The following is a 20,928-nucleotide window of genomic DNA, read 5'->3' as shown; positions in this document are numbered from 1 at the left end:
ACATTTTCCTACCAGCCAAACCGACTGAAGGGTGTTTTTGTTTGTGGTTTTAGTTTAGGTTTGTTCTTACACCCTCTGTCTTCACATGCACTCACTCATTTAGTAACAAACAGTCACATTTTTATGCATCCATAAAATGGGTGAAACTAAGAAACACATGTCTGTCACATTTTTGAAAGAAGAAAAAATATATTGTATTACCAAAAAATGAAGCATAATGTAGGACCCTTAAGATTTCTGTGTGTGACATTTATTTTCATGACAGTTAGGCACATTTCCCCAAAATTCTCATTACAGTGCAGACATTTGACTTTTTTTGTAATTTTTTAAGAATAATAATTCCCATTATTCTCATTACAGTATTTAAAAAATGTATATTTAAAGAATTATTTATATATTATATTTATATTTTATTATATATTTTACACTTTTTATAATAGTTTTATAACTTCTTTTTTTGAGATGCAATATTATAGTAATTTTTCTATTGTAAATACTGTATTTCAAAAGATTTTTTTTATGTTTAATTGAATTAATTTGCATTTCAGCAATGAGAATGAGACCATTTATTCATTTGAGAATGTCAATTAAAACAAATAAATAAATATCAGTTTCTTTGTATTTATTGTATTTTGATTTATATACTTATTTATTTATTTAGTATACATTCTTTTATAGTTTATTTTGGGCCGCACATTTTTTTTCTTGACAAGTTTCATGAGATTCACCCACATGTGTTTAGCGCTAGGCAAAGAGTTTTAGAAGCTGAGATCAGATTCTGACTCAGAGCATGTGCGTGGTTTGTTTATGGTATAAACACAATCAGGGCTTGTTATGGCACTTTGAGTATAACGCTGTCGTAAGGTGATTGATTGTAGCCTCTGATTTTGTAACAGGATCTGAACACGCTGAATGCAGCTGGAGAAATGAGCGGTGAGAATAGAAAGCAGTAGCAGATCATAGTCTAATCCTCCCCGTGGACAGACACAAGGCTTTGTCTTTTCTCTATTAATAGGTCTCCCTGCCTCTTTTCTCTCTCGCATTCATTTCGGAGAGCTACCTTGTCTTGTTTTGATTTAGACACCCCCTGCCAGACTCTAACTATAGTCTGACTCAAGGCGATTGGCATAGTTTACATGGCGTGGATGTTCTTTAGCGCAGCTGTTTTTACAGAGCATGCTGCTCGCAAAGCGTTGGCCTTGTACTCTTTTCTTTCTTCTCTCATTCCCTCTTTCCCTATCCAGTTCTCTCTGTCATCTGCCCCCCACACCCCTCCTCTCTCTCTCTCTCTCCCTCCCTCCCTCTCTTCTTCAGCTCAGAGAGGATGATTTCACACCGCTCTAGCAGACAGGGCTGTGCTATGGTGTGTTAGCGTTAGCACTTTGCCCAGTGGCTGATGTTCATCCGTGTATCTGTAGGAGGTAGGTATGTGTTGAGGAAATGCCACTTTAGGTTCATCCACATTCTTCCAGATCATTCAGAGGGCTCCATCCGACTCTGTGCACCTCTTCGCACAGCATCTCCACCAGAACGTCTGGCGAACAGACGAGCGAGAGTAAGATTCCAGGGATTTAGGAAAGAAAATGAGCAAAGGAGTGTGCCAAACAACCATATGTGCTGGAGACTTGAGTCAGTCCGCTCAGAAACGTTAGCCGTCTCTTGGACTATGTAGCTCTCGCTTTATGCCGCTCGTCCTCGTGAACCCGTCGGACTGGATTGGTGTTTGAGAAGCCGATCTGATTGATTGGCTTGGGTTGAGGCGGCCAGGTGTTTTTGTCCGTGGCAAGAAGCTATAGTTTTGCCGTTGGCGAAGGTGAGGGCTATTCCACAATTTTCCTCCGTTCATTATTCCACCGAGCAGAAGGTTTCAGAGACTTGCGTGAGATGAGAAATCAAAGACAGACCTGCGTATCTGTGCGTAAGAGAGAGCAGAAGAAAAAGGAGAGAGAGAGACAAAGTATGTTTTTATATGTCAATGAGAGAGGCTTTTCTCTGTGATTCAGAGAGACTGTGTGAGCTCCCCAGCCCGTGTGTTTTGTCAGCTGCCCATGGGCCGGTCTGCAGTTCCTCCTGGACTCTTTGAGGGGGCCTGTCTGGTTTTAACACTAGAATATACCTACAGTCACTTATGCATTCTCTCCAACCTCCACTGCTTCTATTCTCTCTTTTATACGCTCATTATGATATGAATCATATATCATGTCTCCTGAGGAGAAGCATTTCAGTCTGTTGGTGAGCTGCGTGGATGTCGGATTTGAGAGTTTATCGTTTGGTCCTTTGTAGGATGTCTTGATCTTTGTGTGGTCTCTATCAGTTAGTCAATGAAGACATTGCAATCTGAGTTCATAGGAAAATCAGTTTTAAAAAGATGAAGAGATTATCTGATACCAGACATGCTCCTTTTATGGCGGTTTTGAAAATAGGATCGGTTTACGTCAGTGTAATGAGTCAGGAAATGGCACGTGTTTCAGCCCGTCTCTCTCTTGTTTTCTCTGTCTTGTAGGTGCACAGGAAGATCAGAGAGGACTCAGACATGGCGCAGGATTCCCTTCAGTGCCTGGCCCAGCTGGCCTCCATGCATGGCCCCATCTTCCCTGATGAGAACGCTCAGGTGACCTACCTGGCCCACCTGGTGGAGGGATTGCTCAACATGATCAATGGGTGCGTTTCTCTGAGACCTTCAGTCATGTGCTGCACTGTGTGCTTGATGTGCTTGCTATTCACAAATGTATTCTTTTGAATTGTAAGATCACTGCATAGTAGTTGTCTAATGTACAAAAACATGCTTAGGTCACATTTCATCCCACAATCATTTTAATCCATAAAATAAATTATATTGTGTGTTATTATTTTAAGACCATTGATTAAAAAAAATGTGCAGCAATGCAAAACATCTAAATGATCTTAAAAATGTAGGATTCATTATTTTTAAGTGATATGTAATTCATTTCATTCTTTTGATTTTTGAGGTAAATATGACCCAGGCGTGTTCTTGACAGGGACATTCTACCAAAGAGCAGGGTTAGAAAATGACCAGGGCAAGTTGCAAAACTACTAACCCATATAATTAGAGTCTGGGGGCAAACAAAAGTGCATGGTTAAATATATAAAAATACTACTACTACTTTTCTCCATTTATGTTCATAGAATGAAATTAATTCTTTATTTATTTATTTACTTGGGTAGTTTATGCAAGAAACATAAATGGAGAAAATTTGCACTCATAATGCAAGTCCTTTCTGGGGCTCAAAATTATAAATCAGTTAAGTTTTGACACTGTTGGCATAGTTCTGTGTAAGTACCCACATTGTAAATTCTCTGTAATGTCTATAAAGATGGATTGATGTCTCCGCAGCTTTAAATAACACACACATTCTCTCATACACTGCTGTTTGGAATTTGAGAACAAGTAGGCGTAGTGAGTCGGGGTCTCTCTCTCCCCACTCCTCCCTTTCTCTGTCTCTGCCATTCTGTAATCACCTATTCCTGGAGCATTTTTCCAGTTGCATCATCGGAAAACCATGCGGCAGGTCCGCCAATCTGCCGTGATTGAACTCTTCTGCTCACAATTTAAATCCATCTGATATGGGTTAGAGCCGCAGTTGGGAGCGTAAAGAAAGGCAGACCTCGACTGCTCTTTCTGAGGGAAAAAACCCTTGTGTTCCCAGAATCCATGTAGTGTGCCAGCACAACGGCAGGTCGATGTTGTGGTTGAAATCACAAGTCTCCCTTTATAGCAGCTGAGGTATTTGTGCTTATAGACAAAGATTTTCAGTGAAACTGAAACACCGGTCGTGAAACTGAAAATCTGCAGATTACACTGGACCACTGCAGGCTCATGCTCTATCTCACACTTCCAGATAAGAGAACATTGATTGAGGTTGGTTGTGGGATGACCCTTTAAAGGACAGGCTTGCCACTGTAAGTACATTATTGTTCTGTCTTTTTCACCCTCTGACAGGATTGAGATTGAAGATTCAGAGGCCGTGGGTATCTCCAGCATCATCAGTAACCTCATCAGCACATTTCCCCGAAGCGTTCTGACAGCGCTCCCGAACGAACTCTTCGCCTCTTTCATTAACTGTCTCACTCTGCTCACATGTTCCTTTGGTCGCAGCGCCGCCCTGGAGGAGGTGGTGAGTACTGCATTTGTGCCACAACAGACTGCAACCACACTTTAGAGCAGGGATAGGCAACGTCGATCCTGGAGTGCCGCTGTCCTGCAGAGTTTAGCTCCAACCCTGATATAAACTCACCTGCCTTTAGCCTTAGTAATCCTGAAGACATTGATTAGCTTGTTCAGGTGTGTTTGATTAGGGTTTGGAGCTAAACTCTGCAGGACAGCGGCACTCCAGGATCGACGTTGCCTATCTCTGCTTTAGAGAGTAGCCGAGGTCTGTGAATGTCAAACTCATTATTCTTTTTTTATATAGAGAACTGCTCTGTCGCAGCAGACTTTTTATTGTATTTAAAGGAAAAATAAAACCATTTAACCAGAGTGTACTTTTTCACACCCATATTTTAGGGCTGGACACTTTAGTTTCACATGTTTTTATTAGTTTGGGTTTGGTTCTTCGTAAGATTTAGTAAGTTTGGGTTGGAAGATTGTTTTTTTTATTATGCTCCTCAAGGCTGCATTTGTTTGATTTACAAATACAGCAAAACAGTAATATTGTAAAATATTATTACAATTTAAAATAACTGTTTTCTTTTTTAATATATTCTAAAATGTAATTCATTCCTGGGATGGCAAAGTTGAGTTTTCAGCAGTCATCACCCCAGTCTTCAGTGTCACATGATCCTTCAGAAATCAAGAAGCCAGGAAACATTTCTTATTATTATCAGTTGAAAACAGTTGTGCTGCTTAATATTTTTGTTGAAACTGATAAATTTTTCAGGACTCTTAGATGCATAAATTTATTTGATATAGAAGTCTTTTAAAACGATAAATGTCTTAAATGTCTTAACTGTTACTTTTGATCAATTTAATGCATCCTCTCTGAATAATAGTGTTAAAAAAAGCTTACTGACCCCAACCTTTTGAACAGTAGCATATATTAGTATTTTAAAAAAAATAATTTAAAATAAATGTTCAGTATTTATGGTGATGAATCACACAAAAATGTATGTAATTATTATAATGTATATAGTAGGTACTATTAATAATAATAATAATAATAATAATAACTTCAATTTATATAGCGCCTTTCAAAGTACCCAAGGACGCTTAACAATCAACATGAGAAAGGGAAGGGTAGAATTAAGATAAGGGCAAAGGCCAGGGGAGCTAGAGTCCATAGGCCTCATTGAAAAGGTGTGTTTTGAGCTGGCATTTAAAGGTTAAAAGTGAGGAGGCAGAGCGGATCTCATGGGGAAGCTTGTTCCAAAGTGAAGGAGCACCAACACAGAAAGCTCTATCACCAAATGTCTTAAGCCTGGACTTAGGAACAGCAAGCAGGTCCTTGTCAGAGGAACGCAGGGACCGTGACTGAGTGTAGGGATGGAGAAGATCAGTAATGTACTGGGATTAAAAATAACATTGAACATATTCAAGCTTTTTAACATCAAGGTAACAATAATATATACACATTAAAAATTTGGATTCAATATTTTTAATTTTTCTATGAGAGGGGCGTGCTGTCTTGGAATATAGAAAAGGGATGCGTCATGTGATATGATTAAAATCACATCCGTTTCTTTGTCTCAAGCTGGATAAGGATGACATGGTGTACATGGAGGCATATGATAAGCTGCTGGAGTCCTGGCTGACGTTAGTGCAGGAGGACGAGCACTTCCCCCGGGGCTGCTTCGTCCAGCCCGCTGTGCAGGTCTTCAACTCCTACATCCAGTGTCACCTCGCAGCTCCCGACGGCACGAGAAACCTGGTCAGAACAACTGCGTTTATTCACCTTCACATCCAAACACAACGCTTTCTCACCATTCTGTTAACATTGCCAAAATGTGTTTGGCTTTCCAATTTGTTGCTTTTCTTAGAATTTTTTGTTGTTGTTGTTGACTTTGTGGCTTGCTTTTCATCTTAATTCAAATGGAAAAGCATGAAACACAACAAATGTCTAAAACTGTTTTCCTTCAAAGAATCCTCTGCCAAAGTAACACAGCCGCTCCCGCACATGGTTTTAGTCATACGCTTTGTCTTTTTAGACTGCAAATGGTGTCGCTTCTCATGAAGAGGAAGAAATAAACGAGCTACAGGAGGACGACAGAGAGCTGTTCTCAGATCAGCTGGCCAGTATCGGCATGTTGGGCCGCATCGCTGCAGACCACTGTATACCTCTTCTCACAGGGTACAGAAACACTCACTCCTCTTCAGAGAAACTGTTGTAATAAATGACCACTGTGAGCCTTACATTTCCCATCTGTCTTCAGTTTGTTGGAGGACAGAGTCACACGGCTTCACGGGCAGCTCCAGAGACACCAACAGCACCTCATGGCAACTGCAGACCCAGGCACAGTGGACCGGAAAGTTCTAGATGACCTTTACGAAGACATTCATTGGCTCATATTAGTGTCAGGTCCGTGTCATCCTCAAAGGGAATAAGTTCACCCAAAAAATAACATTCTGTCGTCATTTTCTCTCCCTCGTTTTCACTCACAAATGTGAGTAGCATGTTTAACCTCATATGTCTATAAAGGTTTCCATTCAATCAGGTAATTTTATTGTGTCAGGTTGAACCTCAGTGTTCATTCATACACAACTGGACATTATTTTTGCTTTTTGTAGTTGTTCTGAAGGCTTATGGTGTTTTAACAGGCTACCTCTTGGCTGATGACCCTCAGGGTGAGACACCATTGATACCTTCAGAAGTGATGGAGTACTCTATCAAACACTCGACTGAGGTTGATATCAACACTACACTGCAGCTCCTCGGCTCTCCTGGAGAGAAGGCCACCTCCATCCCAGGATGCAACAGGACAGACTCCGTTATCAGGTAAAAAGTCCTCACAGTAAACATGTGCCAGTGTGTCATTACTCTGTCAAGAAGATTCAGGGTTGTTGGTAATCATGCTATGATTTCCTTTTTATTCCAATTTTTCAGGCAATATTATTCAGAAGGTTTCCTTTTTGTTCTTATTTTTAACACTTTCAAGCTGATTCTGTGCACTGCATTGTACTAAGATACACCCTCACTTGTATGGCATCCTCATGTCAAATGTAAATTATATGCGAGTGGTTTGATTGATCAAAAAGCTTTTAATTGACTTTTTACAACCATGAAGATGATATTTGCCAAATTTAGGGTAAATCCAATGAAGGCTGTAGGAGTTGGTTGACAGTATTTTTTTTTAAAATCTAGTCGGGTAGGAAATCACTGATCACCGCATGTTAAACTTGAATCAACTTTCTACATTAAGTTCAAAAGTTATTAGCAAAAATGGATGTGAAATTTGATAGTGGCTCTAGAGGGACTGACCCCATATTTGATCAAATGACTTTTCATGATGTACCCTAAAGTGTGCCAAATTTCATATTTATTAGGAAGATGCCATGGTAAAAATGAACATGCAGTAGGTGTGTAGAGTGCTTTGCCTCTAAATATAGATGCTTGTCATAAATTTATCTAGTGGATGAGGTATAATAATACTACAATGTCAGTTTTTTCCTCCTCTTTGCTACACCCATCTATTTTGCACAACATGCTCTTCTTTTATACATTTGCCACAGAGATTCATAATAGACTAGGGGCCAGATTTACTAACAGCTTGTGCCAGCAATTTGCGCTCAAAAGGCATGGGCAAGGTTATTTTTGCGGCTGACATTATTGCATATGTATTTGTAGGAGTTTCCCATTCGGATGCAAAATTTACGGGAGGAGAGTATTTGAATGAAGCATGCAAGGTGATTTACTAAGGTTTGCGCTCATTTATTTACTGTTATTTGGGCCATTATTTACCGCCCATTATTTATTTTTGATCAAATAATTGCAGCCTTGGTGAGAATAAGACACGAGCATAAAACAAGCAAGCATATTAACCAGCCAGCTGTTGGCTGATTTTGCTGTCTACAGGAACAATGACTTGGTGATTTAAGCCGCCTCATGTTTTAAGTTTATTACTCAGAAATGCTGCTGGAGGGAGCAGGCGTGGTGTAGCACAGGCCGTTTGATCTGCAGTTCGTTTGCCCAGCGGGGAATGCCCTGGCACGTGCCCAGAGAGGCCTGCCACGCGAACAGCAGCCCTCTAGTGGCCCCGGCACCGGCGCCAGCCAATCCTGCAACACCACTCCCCACACATTATTCAATTAGAGGCAGGCGAGGTGCCACTCAGAGCCCAGGGTCATAGGGGAGCGCTAGGGGCCCGGTGTCGTGCGTGTTCAGAAGCTATTTCCTAGTTGATTGATTTTTTTTTTATTGATTTTTCTCTTCTTTCTTTTTCTTCAAGGTCTATGTGCACCGTTGTTGTATTAAAGGCTGGTTTTATGTAAAATTGTGTATTATTATTATTATTATTATTATTGTTGTTGTTATTTAATAATAACTATAATCAATAATAAAACAATAAAAAATATAATTGTATAATATTTTAAGTAAAATGTAAATAATAAAACAAATAGAATTTTATATATATATATATATATATATGTACAATTTAAACTTTATATGTATTTACATATAACTTAATAATAATAATAATAATAATTAACAAGTTTTTTGTTTTGTTTTATGAAAAAAAATTTGAATGGGGAAGGATCAAGAGGCATGTTATGCTTAAACACACACAGGGTTTTTTCCCCTGGCATTTCCAAGTAGATATTTGATCTGATTCTAATCTGATTGGAATGGGGTACAGACTGTGAATTTAATGAATAGTGTAATTTTAATGATGTAGAAGCTGTTTATGTGGTTACTGGTAGGGTCTCATAGAGACCTAGTGGTATTGTCAGTAAAAATCTGCCTGTAATCTGATTTGGTCTTAATGGATGGAGTTATTCCAAAATTGTGGAATGGGATAGAGGTGAGGATTGAAAGATTGGAAGGGCGCAGAGTTGATGGGTAGGGGAGGGATGGAGAATTTGAATGGGGGGCGATGTGGAGGTCAAAGGATTTGGAGAGACCGTAGGCTGGTGATGGGTGGGTGAAAGCGAGCAGACTGTAGAGGATTTGGAAAGACAGTGGGCCAAGGGATTGTGTTTCCCAATAACAGGCACCAACCCCGCAGCTCTGAAATGTCAGTGGGGTTTTATCTTCACAAACAATGTGAAACATTTAATGGTGCTGCACTTCACGGGAGCGTGTGATATCTGTCTTCCAGGATAGTAAGCTGCTATAATCCCTTTCTTGTGTCCTCTTTCTTTACCAGTGGAGGTGTGAAGGAATGATACCGTTTGTTATTGTGGGCCTTTGTTGAGTCTCGAAGCATCTACAGAGAACCGCCATGAACTCCTTTCCAACCCCTCTGCCATTTCTCACACTTGTTTTTCTTCTCCCTTCATTTTCCTGCAAAGAACAGATTGTCATTCTATTTCAGGTTGTTCTGCTGGCAGAAAATTGCCTCATATATTTAGCAACATTTACACTTCCATTTCTCGGTCTCTCTGTCACAGGTTGTTATCGGCGGTGCTAAGAACGTCAGAGGTGGAATCTCGGGCTACGCGAGCGAGTCTGACTGGGCTCCTGAGTCCTCAGATGGGCAAAGACATTGTCTGGTTTCTTCGGCGCTGGGCCAAGACATACCTGCTGGTGGACGAGAAACTCTACGGCCAAGTGAGTTGCCAAAACGAGGTTGATCGATGTGTGGAAACAGCAGGCACGATGTCTGAATAAAGCCTTTTGGGAACTCTGTTTAGAAATCACAGACAGATTCCTGGAACACAACCTAGACATTTTTATGTGACATTTTATCTCTTCTGACTCTTCTTCTGTGTGTTTGTCTTTTGTCTTCTCTTCTTTAGATCAGTATGCCCCTCAGCACAGCGTTTGGAGCAGACACTGAGGGGGCGCAGTGGATTGTGGGATATCTGTTGGAGAAAGTGATCAATAATCTGTCAGTGTGGAGCTCTGAGCCTGAGCTGGCTAATGACACTGTGGAGCTGCTAGTGACTCTGGTGGAGAAGAGAGAGAGGTTTGTGTCTGCCTGCTGGAGTAATGTGTATGAGGGCTAAATGTGTGTCTAATTAGCTAAACGCCCTGCAGGACAGCTGCTCACTGACAGGCTCAAGGGAGCCAGTGGTTTGTGCTGATGTCTTCATACACCTTCAGTTGAGTCAAGACCAAATGTTTTTAATGAGCCCCACCTGCTGGTGGAATTAAGGCATTGCAACTGAAAGTCAATAATACATGAATAAATGTAAATTAAATTAACTATAAATTGCACTGCGTATCAATGCAAATCTGTTTTAAGTAATTCCATTGAAGGAATAGTTTCAGACTCAAGTCATTCTAAACCCATTTACAAAAGAGACTGTAAAGGGTTAGTTCACCCAAAAATTCTGTCATTAATTACTCACCCTCTTGTCGCTCCAAACACAAAATAATATATTTTTGATGAAATCCGAGAGCTTTCTGATCCATTTTTTATTGTTGTTCCTTCATAAAATTAAGGTTGAACCACTTTAGTCACATGGACTATTTTAACGATGTCTTAACTACCTTTCTGGGCCTTGAAAGTGGTAACAACGTTGCAGTCGGTGGGAGGGTCAGAAGCTCTCGGATTTCATCAAAAATATCTTAATTTGTGTTCTGAAGGTGAACGAAGGTCTTATGGATTTGGAACGATATGAGGGTGAGTAATTAATGACAGAATTTTCATTTTTGGGTGAACTAACCCTTTAAGAATGCAGCTCTTTTATAGTAACTAGGTATTGTCAAGCACAAAAAAACACCATGAGTGTAGTACATATGACTCGTTTACTATATTCTAATTCATCCATAAGAAAGTCCATTGTTTCTCTTTAATCAAATTCAAATGCACTATCGTTCAAAGGTTTGGGTTTGCAAGATTTTATGTTTTTGAAAAGTTTTTCTAAGGCTGCATTTATTTGATCAAAAATGCAGTAAAACAAACCGCAATATTGTTAAATACTATTACAAATTAAATTGTTTTCTATTTTAATACATTTACTCCAATATTCCAGTCTTCAGTGTCACATGATCCTAAAGAAATCATTCTAATATGCTGATTTGCTGCTCAAGAAACATTTCCTATTATAAATGTTGAAAACAGTTGTGCTGCTTGAAATTTTTGTGGAAACTGATACATTTATTACAGGATTTTTTGATAGAAATAAAATTCTTGTAAAGTTATACGTTTACTGTCAATTTTGATCAATTTAATGCATCCCTGCTGCAAAGAAGTATTTTACTGAGCCCAAACTTTTGAACGCTAGTGTATGAGCATATTCAAACTTGGCATGTCTAACATATCTCATCAATAATATCGATGCAACACATTTGAATACAGGTCTGTAATTCATGATTTCTGGGTGAACTATTCCTTAAGCTGTTCAGTAAAATCTGCTCACACGATATATAAGTTTGTCTTGTATATCTGTGTTTTTTATCTTAACTTTTGCTCTCTCACGTTTCAGGGCGAACATTGTTGTGCAGTGTGAGAACTGGTGGAACTTGGCTAAGCAGTTTGCCAGTCGCAGTCCTCCCTTACATATGCTGTCCAGCTCAGTCCAGCGGACTCTGATGAAGGCTCTGGTCCTGGGCGGCTTTGCTCACATGGATTCTGATACCAAACAGCAATACTGGGCTGAGGTCAGAAAAAAATGATTCTAGAGAAATGTTTTGAAGGAAGCCCAAGCATTATTGCTGATGAGAACACAAGATAAAGCAGGAGTTTATGAAATGTTGCCTCATTACTCTGTCTCTGCACTGCAGGTACTGCATCCACTTCAGCAGCGCTTCCTAAACCTCATTAACCAGGAGAACTTCGCTCAGATCTGTCAAGAGGAGGCCGTGAAGCAGGAGATTGTGGCCACTCTGGAAGCTCTGTGCGGCATAGCTGAAGCAACGCAGATCGACAACGTCGCATCTCTCTTCAGCTTCCTCATGGACTTCCTGTCCAGCTGCATCGGCCTCATGGAGGTCTACAGAAACTCACCAGAAACGGTCAACCTCATCATAGAGGTGTTTGTGGAAGTGGCTCACAAACAAATCTGCTACTTGGGGGAGGTAAGACATTCACGCTTGCATTGATTCTGATGTGACCACACATTTCACATTTTGGATATATTCTTCCACATGCACTATTTGCCTTACATTTATGTACAATGTATATACATCCTAAATGTTTTTTTTTTTATGATTTTGAACACACCCCATCTCTTTCTCCACAGACTAAGTCTATGAAACTGTACGAGGTGTGCTTGACGCTGCTCCAGGTTTACTCGAAGAACAATCTGGGGCGCAAGAGACTAGATGTGGCCGGAGAGGAAGATCAGTATCAGGACCTTCTGCTCATCATGGAGCTCCTCACCAACCTGCTGTCCAAAGAGTTCATTGACTTTAGCGACACCGGTACGAGCGCTCATTCACGATGAACATTATTCACGTTGTAACTCGTGAGCCTCTGTGTGTGAGATGAAGAGTAACTGTGTTATGTGTGCAGATGAGGTGTTTCGCGGGCAGGAGCAGAGTTCCGGTGCTGGACGGACCGTATCTGCTGCTGATGTGGTGCTGTATGGGGTGAATATTGTGCTGCCCCTCATGTCTCAGGACTTGCTTAAGGTAAAAATTGACTTTCAACCTGTATTTTGAAAAATATTCAGATGTTCATTACAAACTCAGATGTTTGAAGTAAAAGGTGCACTGCTGTTCTGAAATACTCTCTCCATCTGTCTCTTGCACCCAGTTCCCCTCTCTGTGTAACCAGTATTATAAGCTCATCACCTTCATCTGTGAGATTTTCCCAGAGAAGATTCCTCAGCTGCCTGAGGAACTCTTCAAAAGTCTCATGTGCTCCCTGGAGCTGGGCATGACCTCGTATCCTTGCTGTTTTTGTGTATGCATAAAAAAAAGTCTGTTTACACTTATGTTTTCATGTTATTTAATGAAGTATGTGCTTGCTAAGCATATTGTGTTGGATTTCACTGACTTCATTGAGAGTTTTTGTTGAATTATGGTGTCTATGGTCTAGTGTTTTTCCTTAACACACACTGCAGGATGAGCTCAGAGATTAGTCAGCTGTGTCTTGAGGCTCTATCCCCATTGGCTGAGCAGTGTGCCAAGACACAGGAAAAGGACACACCCCTATTTATTGCCACACGACATTTCCTTAAAGTGAGTCGACTGGTTCATAACAGTTGTGACATGTATAAAACATGTATAAAAAAAACTGTGGCTAATTTAATGCAGATAAACACTATTGTTCAAAAGTTTGGAGTGTGTAAGATTTTTTTTTTTTGTCTCTCTGCTCACCAACACTTCATTTCTTTCGTTGAAAACATGCAGTAAAAAATAATATTGTAAAATATTATTAAAAAATGTTTTCAACTTATAATATAGTCTAGGTTAAAATATATTTTAAAATGTAATTTATTCCTGTGATGTTAAAACAGAATTTTTAGCATCATTACTCCAGTCTTCAGTGTCACATGATCCTTCCGAAATCATTCTAATATGCTGATTTTGCTGCTCAAGAAACATTTGTTATTATCAATTTGGCAAACCGTTGTACTTGATATTTTTCTAGAAAGTGTGATAATATATATATTTTTAAAACATTTTTTTTAAACATTTATTAATGTCTTTATCACGTCTGATCAATTTAATGCTTTCTTGCTGAATAAAAGTATTCATTTTTTTTTTCTATTCTTTTTTATCTTACTTACCCCAAACATTTAAACTGTAGAATACATAATACAACAGCAAAAGAGAACATTTAACTGACGTGAACACATTTTACGCAATATTATCTCAGAATGTGCAAAAAAAGTTAATGTTAATTGAGAGTTATTATTGGCTGATGTCAACAATCTCAAAATGCTCAAACAAGATCCAATAGGTCACTAACCTTCATGTAATATGTAATTGTCTGAGATCAATGCACATGTATAAAATATGTGAATTAATAATGTGCGCTCACTCTCTCTTCCCCCATAGCTGGTGTTTGACATGCTTGTGCTCCAGAAGCACAACACTGAGATGACAGTAGCAGCTGGAGAAGCGCTTTATACGCTAGTGTGCCTTCACCAGGTACACAGCACTGTTTAACTCAATAACATCAGCTGCAAAACATAAATCTTACCTGGAAGTACATTTTATAAAGTTTTGAGTGAGTTTTAACAAAGAAACGCTTGATCTCGTGACATACTGATGTGATGGTGTTTGTCTTAGGCGGAGTACTCGGAGCTGGTGGAGACGCTGCTCTCCAATCAGAGGGATGCCGTGATCTACCAGCGGCTGGCGGACGCGTTCAACAACCTCACTGCCAGCAGCACGCCTCCGACCATGGACCGCAAACAGAAGGTGGCCTTCCTCAAGAGCCTGGAGGAGTTTGTTGCCAATGTGGGGGGGCTTCTGTGTGTCAAATAAACCACTTCCTCCTGCAACTGTCCACAGCAGCTTCCCCTCTCCACCCCCTCTACCACTCAGAGAAGCCTTTCACCATGCCAAACCATGGAGATGCTCAGCGCAGCACAGGCTGAGACGCCTATGGGCCTTCAGACACACATGCCTCCAGAGAGAGGAGAGAGGCAGGCGAAGGCCGAGAGGGGGCGGCCAGTGGGCCATGATCATCTCAGTCTGATCTGATCGTTGTTTACTTTGCCACTGAGAGGTCCTCAGATGAACATTTATGAAGTGCAGCGGGGTAATCTTTCTGAAAACTGATCCCTTCATCCCCTTTACAAACACACACACACACGCTGTCTTTTGCAGACGCTTCTCCTTGAGTGCCTTCGTATTTGGTTTCTCACAGCTCAGATGTGCCCAGCTGTGTCTACAGTGACAATAGAGCCGTGTGGTACTGCACTCACGGTACCTAGGATTGTGAGCGGTGTTTGCCATGACAACGAAAAAGCCTTTCCCAATGAAACTTTGAATGCAGGAAGGCCCTTTTGGAAAACCAAATCACTTTTGTGTTTAAGGGTGTATATATATTTTTGAAAAAGACAAAAAATGAAAGTGTTTAAAAGGACTGAGAAGTTTTTATAAGATTATAGTTGACAGAACTTTGACTTTTTTTATTACAACTTCAGCTGAATGAAAAGGGGGCTAGTTTGGATTTTTCTTTTTGATTGATTGATTGATTTGATTGATTGTAGTTTTACTCTTTGCCTTTATTTCGCCCTGATCACAGCAGTATCACAGAAAGTGTTTTTCAACAAAACTCATGTCTGATCAATTTTGGACATTTTTCACATGGTCACCTGACGTTCCCATCAAGGTTTTGATTTTCGACAATAAACTTCAACAGTGTTCCACTTACACTAGCAGATACACATACTCAGAATTGTGGAACAGTCAATGTTGCTGTAGCAATAAAATACCAAAAATGATGATGAGGGATGTCAGCTGTTTTATTCAGGGCGTTTGATGGTCCTTATTTCCATTGTTCAAAGCACTAATTGTTATTTCGGAATGCCTGAAATGATCTGTAAAGTGTATATAAACTTGCTATAAAAAGTGAGTCCGCTTGCTTTGTTTACATTTTCAATGTTGTCTGTGAATGTGTAGTCTGTTCTGGGAATATGGGCATGTGTACATGTTTCGCTGTAGCGCGATTGTACTCGCTCGGCCACCGTAGTTCAAACACGTGTGATGCTGTTTTCCGTGCCGTGTGTAAGTTACTGCTTCAAATACATTGTAACGGCGTCGTTCATTAGAAAGGTAAGTTTAAAGTCTGGTTAAAACCAAAGTTACTTCTATATTAAATATCGTTTGCGACAGTTAGCAAAAACTGTCAGCATCATTATTGAATTAGCGTTGCATTGAATGTTTCTCCAGACTCCAGCGTTCCACGATTTGTTCCCGTGTCATTTTGTTATAGAAGGATCTGCTGCAATGAGTGACAGTGAAGATGATGTGCCTCAGCTCTCCGCGGCGACACTTGCAGCGCTGCAGGAGTTTTACTCCGAGAGTGGAAGGACGGGACCCGAACTGGACTCGACCCAGACAGACAAGTTCTGTGTTGGTGCCGTGGAGGAAGACTGGGTACAGTAAATGTAGTAGAAGTGCTTTTACTTGCGTAATGATTCGTTGATTGTTATACGTTATATCGTTCTATATACATCAAGTGCTTACTGAGCTCATGTGTTTGTGAGCAGCGCATGAGTCAGTTCTGGTACAGTGAAGACACGGCCACACGGTTAGCAGAGGAAGTCCTGCAGCAGGCTGGAGAACATGGAAGGTGGGTCACAAGCTCCTTTGGTCAAAATTTTACATTTGTGCAATAGGTTTTGCATGTATAAAACTCAAAGACAGTGTGACGGTGATTCTGTTGCACTTACTGCCAAGTTACCTCGATACGCCAGTTAAAGGGATACTCCACTTTTTTTGGAAATAGGCTCATTTTACAACTCCCTCAGAGTTAAACTGTTGAGTTTTACCGTTTTTGAATCCATTCAGCCGATCTCCGGTTCTGGCGGTACCACTTTTAGCATAGCTTAGCATACATCATTGAAGTGGACAAGACCATTAGCAGTTCTCAAACAAAAATCACCAAAGAGTTTCGATATTTTTCCTATTTAAAACTTGACTCTTCTGTAGTTACATCGTGCACTAAGACCGACGGAAAATGTAAAGTTGCGATTTTCTAGGCTGATATGGCTAGGAACTATACTCTCATTCCTGCGTAATAATCAAGAAACTTCACTGCCGTACCATGAGAGCAGCAGGCGTAATGATATGACGCAGCGCCTGAAAATAGTTCCGTTGTGTTGACGGAAGGTGGCCTATTTTCAAGCGCTGCATCATTGATGTGTAAAAAATTTTTAAATTGTAAATCTGTAAAATAAAAAAATTAATTTATATTACTGACCTTTTATGTGTCCCCTCTCAGACAAATGTTCTATTCCTGTGTTGTAGGATAGCTTGTATAAGTGCACCAAGTGTGTATCAAAAGCTGAAACGGTTGGAATCCATGAGGTCGGATAGTGTGTCTGCTGTCTTGCTGGAGTTTGATCGACGTTTCGCAGCATATGGAGATGAGTTTGTCTTTTATGATTACAACAACCCTCTGTTCCTCTCTGAGGATCTCCTTCCTCAGAGCTTTGACATTGTCATCGCAGACCCTCCATACCTGTCCGAGGAGTGTCTCAGCAAGGTGGCACTCACTGTTAAATACCTCACTAAGGGCAAAATCCTGCTCTGCACAGGCACGTGGAAGTGAATACATCTCTGTACACACACATATATACTGTATATATTTCTCGCTCATGATCTGTATTCTAATCTTTGCCTTATTCGTACAGGAGCTATTATGGAGGAGCATGCTGGCAAACTTATGGATCTGAAAATCTGCAGTTTTTTACCGAAACACAATCACAATCTGGCTAATGAGTTCCGCTGCTACGTTAACTATGAATCAAGCCTTCTCTCATGAAAAAGGCTTCCAATCTGACAACATTTGAACCTTGTTTTTCCCATCAACCATCGGCAGAGGATTATTCGGAACAATAAATATTCTCACTCTAAGTGGAAAATAGCAGGATCCAGATATTACAGCTGAGAATTTGGCCCTTGATCAGAGATTCACAATCAGTCTTTGATTATGCTTTGGCTGGCTTGCATTGTCCATTGCATGCATCTTTTAAAGTTGCAGTCATAGAATTGAAGCAAACCATTTCAACTTTGTTTCTAAGCATAAAAGGGGCATAGAAGTGAATGTTTGAAATGCATTAGTATGTAATATATCATGCACTACTAGACTTGTGTTACCAGTGTTCTTGTTGTTTTTATTAAAGCAATCATATGAAGACTGACACAAAGTCAAGCTGAATAATTCTTGTAAATGATATCCATTGAATGGTTATGACACTCACGCTTGCCTTTAAAAGAAGCATATTTCTAGTGATCTTCTGTATACTTGCACACAGCTGGACTGTATTAGTTATTTAACACCATAATGCTGACTGGCTTTTCCCGAGTACTTTGGATTAGTAAATGTTTGTATTTTGGCACTGAAAGTTTTCCTTTTGCTCGCCCTCACAGCTGCAGATTCTCGTATGCAGTGCCAAGTTCTGTCTTTATTTTGGTGAGAGCAAAAAGAAAAAAAAGAAGAAGAAAAGTTTAGCGATAGAGAATAAAAAAAATGTATCAGTTCGGTTGATTCTTTCTAAAGGTGCTGGAAACTGCATTTTTAGACGCGACTCTTTTCACACTTGGGTTGCTCTTGAGTGTTTTTCTGTCTCTTTCCAACAATGGCACACAAGTACATCCCACGGCGATGGACACGTAGCTCTCCGTGTAGGAATGACGACCCCCGACACACGAGCCAGTACGGCGCAGGATGACGGTGGGCATGTACACTGGGGTGCTTCGGAAGCGGTCACTTTCCTCCCCGTTCGGCCCGGTCAGGCATCCCTTACACAAACAATAAGCCTCCGGGAGGTATCGGGGGTACCTTGCTGGCTCATGGGAGATTCTTGGATCAATAATGAAAAAAAAAAGAATTATTTTCCTTGCAGCTAAACAGGCAAGACATCAAATCTTATATGATTGGTTTGGGGAACACACAACCGAGCTGAATAAAAGATATTAAAATAATAAACTCTTAACATCTTTGTATTTTTATTTAATATACAGGTAGGGGGTAATTACTGGATTGCATTTATGCTGCCTCTAAACTAAAATAACCCCATTATTTAGCAAACACAATAAAAATGGCTTATCTTATTTCCAACTATTTCTACCATAAGCACTGAAAGGTTACCTCATATTGCATACGGGTCCATTTTGTCCCAGAAGAGGTTTTTATATTTATTTTTTTATCCATAGTTTTTTGTACAAAGACAAGTCTTTGTCAATTGTAAACTTTGTAAATTTCAGACTAATAAAAATTGTAAGGTAATTTATTACTGCAGGTGACCTTGCTTCCATACAACTGATCATCTTTTAGTTAAGTGAAATCAATCACTTATTAGAAAGCCTGGAAAGACACATATTTATTAGGCTATGTTTAACATTTACATGTAATTTCTCTGCAGCTATTTTGTATTTATTTATTTTTGTACATCTAGATTTCAAATTACTTCTGTAAAATAAATTTAGCCTCTTTCCTACTCTTACACTGTATTTTGTTTATAAACCTGCACACACAATACTTCTGAAATTAAAATAAAATGACAAATGTGTTTATAGAGCAAAAGTTCATAGACCAAATTTGAAAATTGAAAGAGGTTTTGGCAAAAAGAAAAAGACCACATTTCACTTTGCTGCATTAAAAACTATTGCAGCATTAAAAATGAGATTCAAACTGTTTATCATCAATTTTTCACAAGAAACATGAATAACATTAAAATAATATTGATGTTGTTTTGTTAAAAAAAAAAGAATATGTAGGTTTCATAAATGTATTTTTCAGCAGTCATGTGTTAGTTTCAAATAAATGTAATTAAATCCATTGGTCAATGGAGTTCATACTGGAATTTATCATATTATATGCTCTTTAAAAATTTCATCTGATGATGTATTCAAATAAAATTCCTCATAAATATTAATAAATATATATATATTCTTGCATTACACTTTTTTTGCTGTAATTCTTGAAAAATTTGAAATTTCTTTTATTATTTTATTAACTCCGCCACCACCAGCATTTCTGATAATTTTCACAAAACATTCATGGACCCCTGAATATTTTGTTGTATAAATATCTGAACATGCAATCAAAAGAAATAACAGAGCCTCTGCTTAAAAAAAAAAGTTTTGTTCTAGCTTCATGCATTCTTTTATTTTAACAACACTTGAATGGGAGTAAGTTTCAGCGTGCATAAGCAACGCTTCTATCGCTTGTTTCTGCTTCTGTTTTGCCTGTGTTTTGAACCCGGGGAATATGTACACTTTCAGAGCATGCGTAATAGCGCCCCCTACCGTCAATGGCGAGGAAGCGTTGACTCATAATACATGACAGAAAATTCTGCCAATGGCGTTGAAAGAGTTAATAAAAAGGGGAATAAATTAAGTAATAGCATGGTAAAAAAAAAAAAAAACACAGTAACATTCAAAACTAGATACGCTATGCTTTTAGCTGAACAATAATAATTATGACTGTTTTATAAGTGTACGTTCCACCGGGTCTAAAACAGACCCTGGGTCCTGGGATGCAAAAAAGTATAGTTTCTTAACGTATTATGAGGGATAAGAAAGCGGAATCGTTAAATTCCATAAGATTTCCATCGCTAGTCTCATCTCATCGCTCATGGTTCTTGAGCCCTACCTGTACGCCCACGGCGAGAGGCTGAGGAAGTTTACTGGTGTACGTGGTCTGTCGCGCGCTACTCGAGACGCTGATTGACAGCTCAGATTCTGGCGCTCTGGAGGCGCGAGCTGCAAGGTGTGATGAAACGCGCTGAGCACCCCGACCGAGAGCCTCCCAAACATCTGCTCCAAAATCTCCTCTGGTAAGTCCGGACAGGAGCGAGTCCTCGGTGTTCTCCTGGACACCTTCTGTCCCCGTTCACCCGGCGCGCTCCCGCAACACCACAGCAACACCAGCACAAGCGTCGAAACAACTTGACCGCGCATTTCAGTTTACACCGAGTCTGAGCCCGCTTTACTGTCAGCAAGCGACTGTTGGGAAAGATGAATTAATGTAAACCTCCAGCGAGCTCTTAAACCGACTTACACAAACTCCCCACTTGTTGCGTAAAGCTGTGCCTCATCCGTCCGTCCCGTAAATGCGCTCAGGATACTTGACTCCAGATATTGGGCGGACTGTTGGATACTGAATAGATCATGATCTGCTCAACCCAATGCGAAAACTCTCACATTGATTCACCCCCACGGATCCTCTGCATTCCTT

At 39.9% G+C, this 20,928-nt stretch overlaps 3 protein-coding genes across 4 annotated transcripts in view; 2 read left to right on the top strand and 1 right to left on the bottom strand.

Moving 5' to 3' along the window:
• The window catches only part of xpo4 (exportin 4), a 35,459-nt gene extending 19,865 nt beyond the window's left edge, over positions 1–15,594 (top strand). The window contains exons 8-23 of the mRNA XM_056241193.1: positions 2,504–2,661; positions 3,962–4,136; positions 5,709–5,885; positions 6,163–6,305; positions 6,388–6,533; positions 6,773–6,950; positions 9,563–9,722; positions 9,911–10,080; positions 11,546–11,720; positions 11,844–12,137; positions 12,302–12,482; positions 12,574–12,692; positions 12,817–12,947; positions 13,127–13,244; positions 14,067–14,159; positions 14,301–15,594. Coding sequence (XP_056097168.1) covers positions 2,504–2,661; positions 3,962–4,136; positions 5,709–5,885; positions 6,163–6,305; positions 6,388–6,533; positions 6,773–6,950; positions 9,563–9,722; positions 9,911–10,080; positions 11,546–11,720; positions 11,844–12,137; positions 12,302–12,482; positions 12,574–12,692; positions 12,817–12,947; positions 13,127–13,244; positions 14,067–14,159; positions 14,301–14,498 — 2,616 coding nt within the window. The 3' untranslated portion in view covers positions 14,499–15,594. The remainder of the gene's footprint in view (positions 1–2,503; positions 2,662–3,961; positions 4,137–5,708; positions 5,886–6,162; positions 6,306–6,387; positions 6,534–6,772; positions 6,951–9,562; positions 9,723–9,910; positions 10,081–11,545; positions 11,721–11,843; positions 12,138–12,301; positions 12,483–12,573; positions 12,693–12,816; positions 12,948–13,126; positions 13,245–14,066; positions 14,160–14,300) is intronic.
• Positions 15,595–15,934: 340 nt separating this feature from the next.
• Positions 15,935–17,838, top strand: eef1akmt1 (EEF1A lysine methyltransferase 1). Of its 2 annotated transcripts, none has more exons than XM_056241344.1 (4): positions 15,935–16,118; positions 16,232–16,314; positions 16,992–17,281; positions 17,378–17,838. In XM_056241344.1, the coding sequence occupies exons 1-4, from the start codon at positions 15,969–15,971 to the stop codon at positions 17,506–17,508; spliced, it is 654 nt and encodes a 217-aa protein (XP_056097319.1). In that variant the 5' UTR covers positions 15,935–15,968; the 3' UTR covers positions 17,509–17,838. The 2 variants fall into 2 exon arrangements, with proteins under 2 accessions (XP_056097319.1, XP_056097325.1); XM_056241350.1 differs by having other exon boundaries at positions 16,992–17,291.
• Positions 17,839–18,218: 380 nt separating this feature from the next.
• On the bottom strand, positions 18,219–20,710 carry il17d (interleukin 17d). Its single transcript, XM_056241360.1, has 2 exons — positions 20,344–20,710; positions 18,219–18,549 (listed from the first exon to the last, which is right to left on the bottom strand). Exons 1-2 carry the CDS (start codon positions 20,649–20,651, stop codon positions 18,222–18,224), a joined length of 636 nt encoding a protein of 211 aa, XP_056097335.1. The 5' UTR covers positions 20,652–20,710; the 3' UTR covers positions 18,219–18,221.
• Positions 20,711–20,928: the final 218 nt, after the last annotated feature.

The sequence above is a fragment of the Rhinichthys klamathensis genome, unplaced genomic scaffold (assembly GCF_029890125.1).
Source record: "Rhinichthys klamathensis goyatoka isolate OS25496 unplaced genomic scaffold, OSU_Roscu_1.1 h1tg000021l_1, whole genome shotgun sequence".
NCBI lineage: Eukaryota > Metazoa > Chordata > Actinopteri > Cypriniformes > Leuciscidae > Rhinichthys > Rhinichthys klamathensis.
Note: the sequence above shows the minus strand (reverse complement) of the source record. Positions and strands in the feature narration are given on the sequence as shown.

What these genes read in the sequence shown, in the direction of transcription:
- eef1akmt1 (XM_056241344.1), top strand. Translation starts at nt 15,969, where the DNA reads ATGAGTGACAGTGAAGATGATGTGCCTCAGCTCTCCGCGGCGACACTT. An exon ending in GTGCCGTGGAGGAAGACTGG is followed by an intron (nt 16,119 to 16,231) that starts GTACAGTAAATG and finishes GTTTGTGAGCAG; the next exon opens with CGCATGAGTCAGTTCTGGTA. An exon ending in CAGGCTGGAGAACATGGAAG is followed by an intron (nt 16,315 to 16,991) that starts GTGGGTCACAAG and finishes CCTGTGTTGTAG; the next exon opens with GATAGCTTGTATAAGTGCAC.
- il17d (XM_056241360.1), bottom strand. Translation starts at nt 20,651, where the DNA reads ATGCGCGGTCAAGTTGTTTCGACGCTTGTGCTGGTGTTGCTGTGGTGT. An exon ending in CTCTCGCCGTGGGCGTACAG is followed by an intron (nt 18,550 to 20,343) that starts GTAGGGCTCAAG and finishes TATTGATCCAAG; the next exon opens with AATCTCCCATGAGCCAGCAA.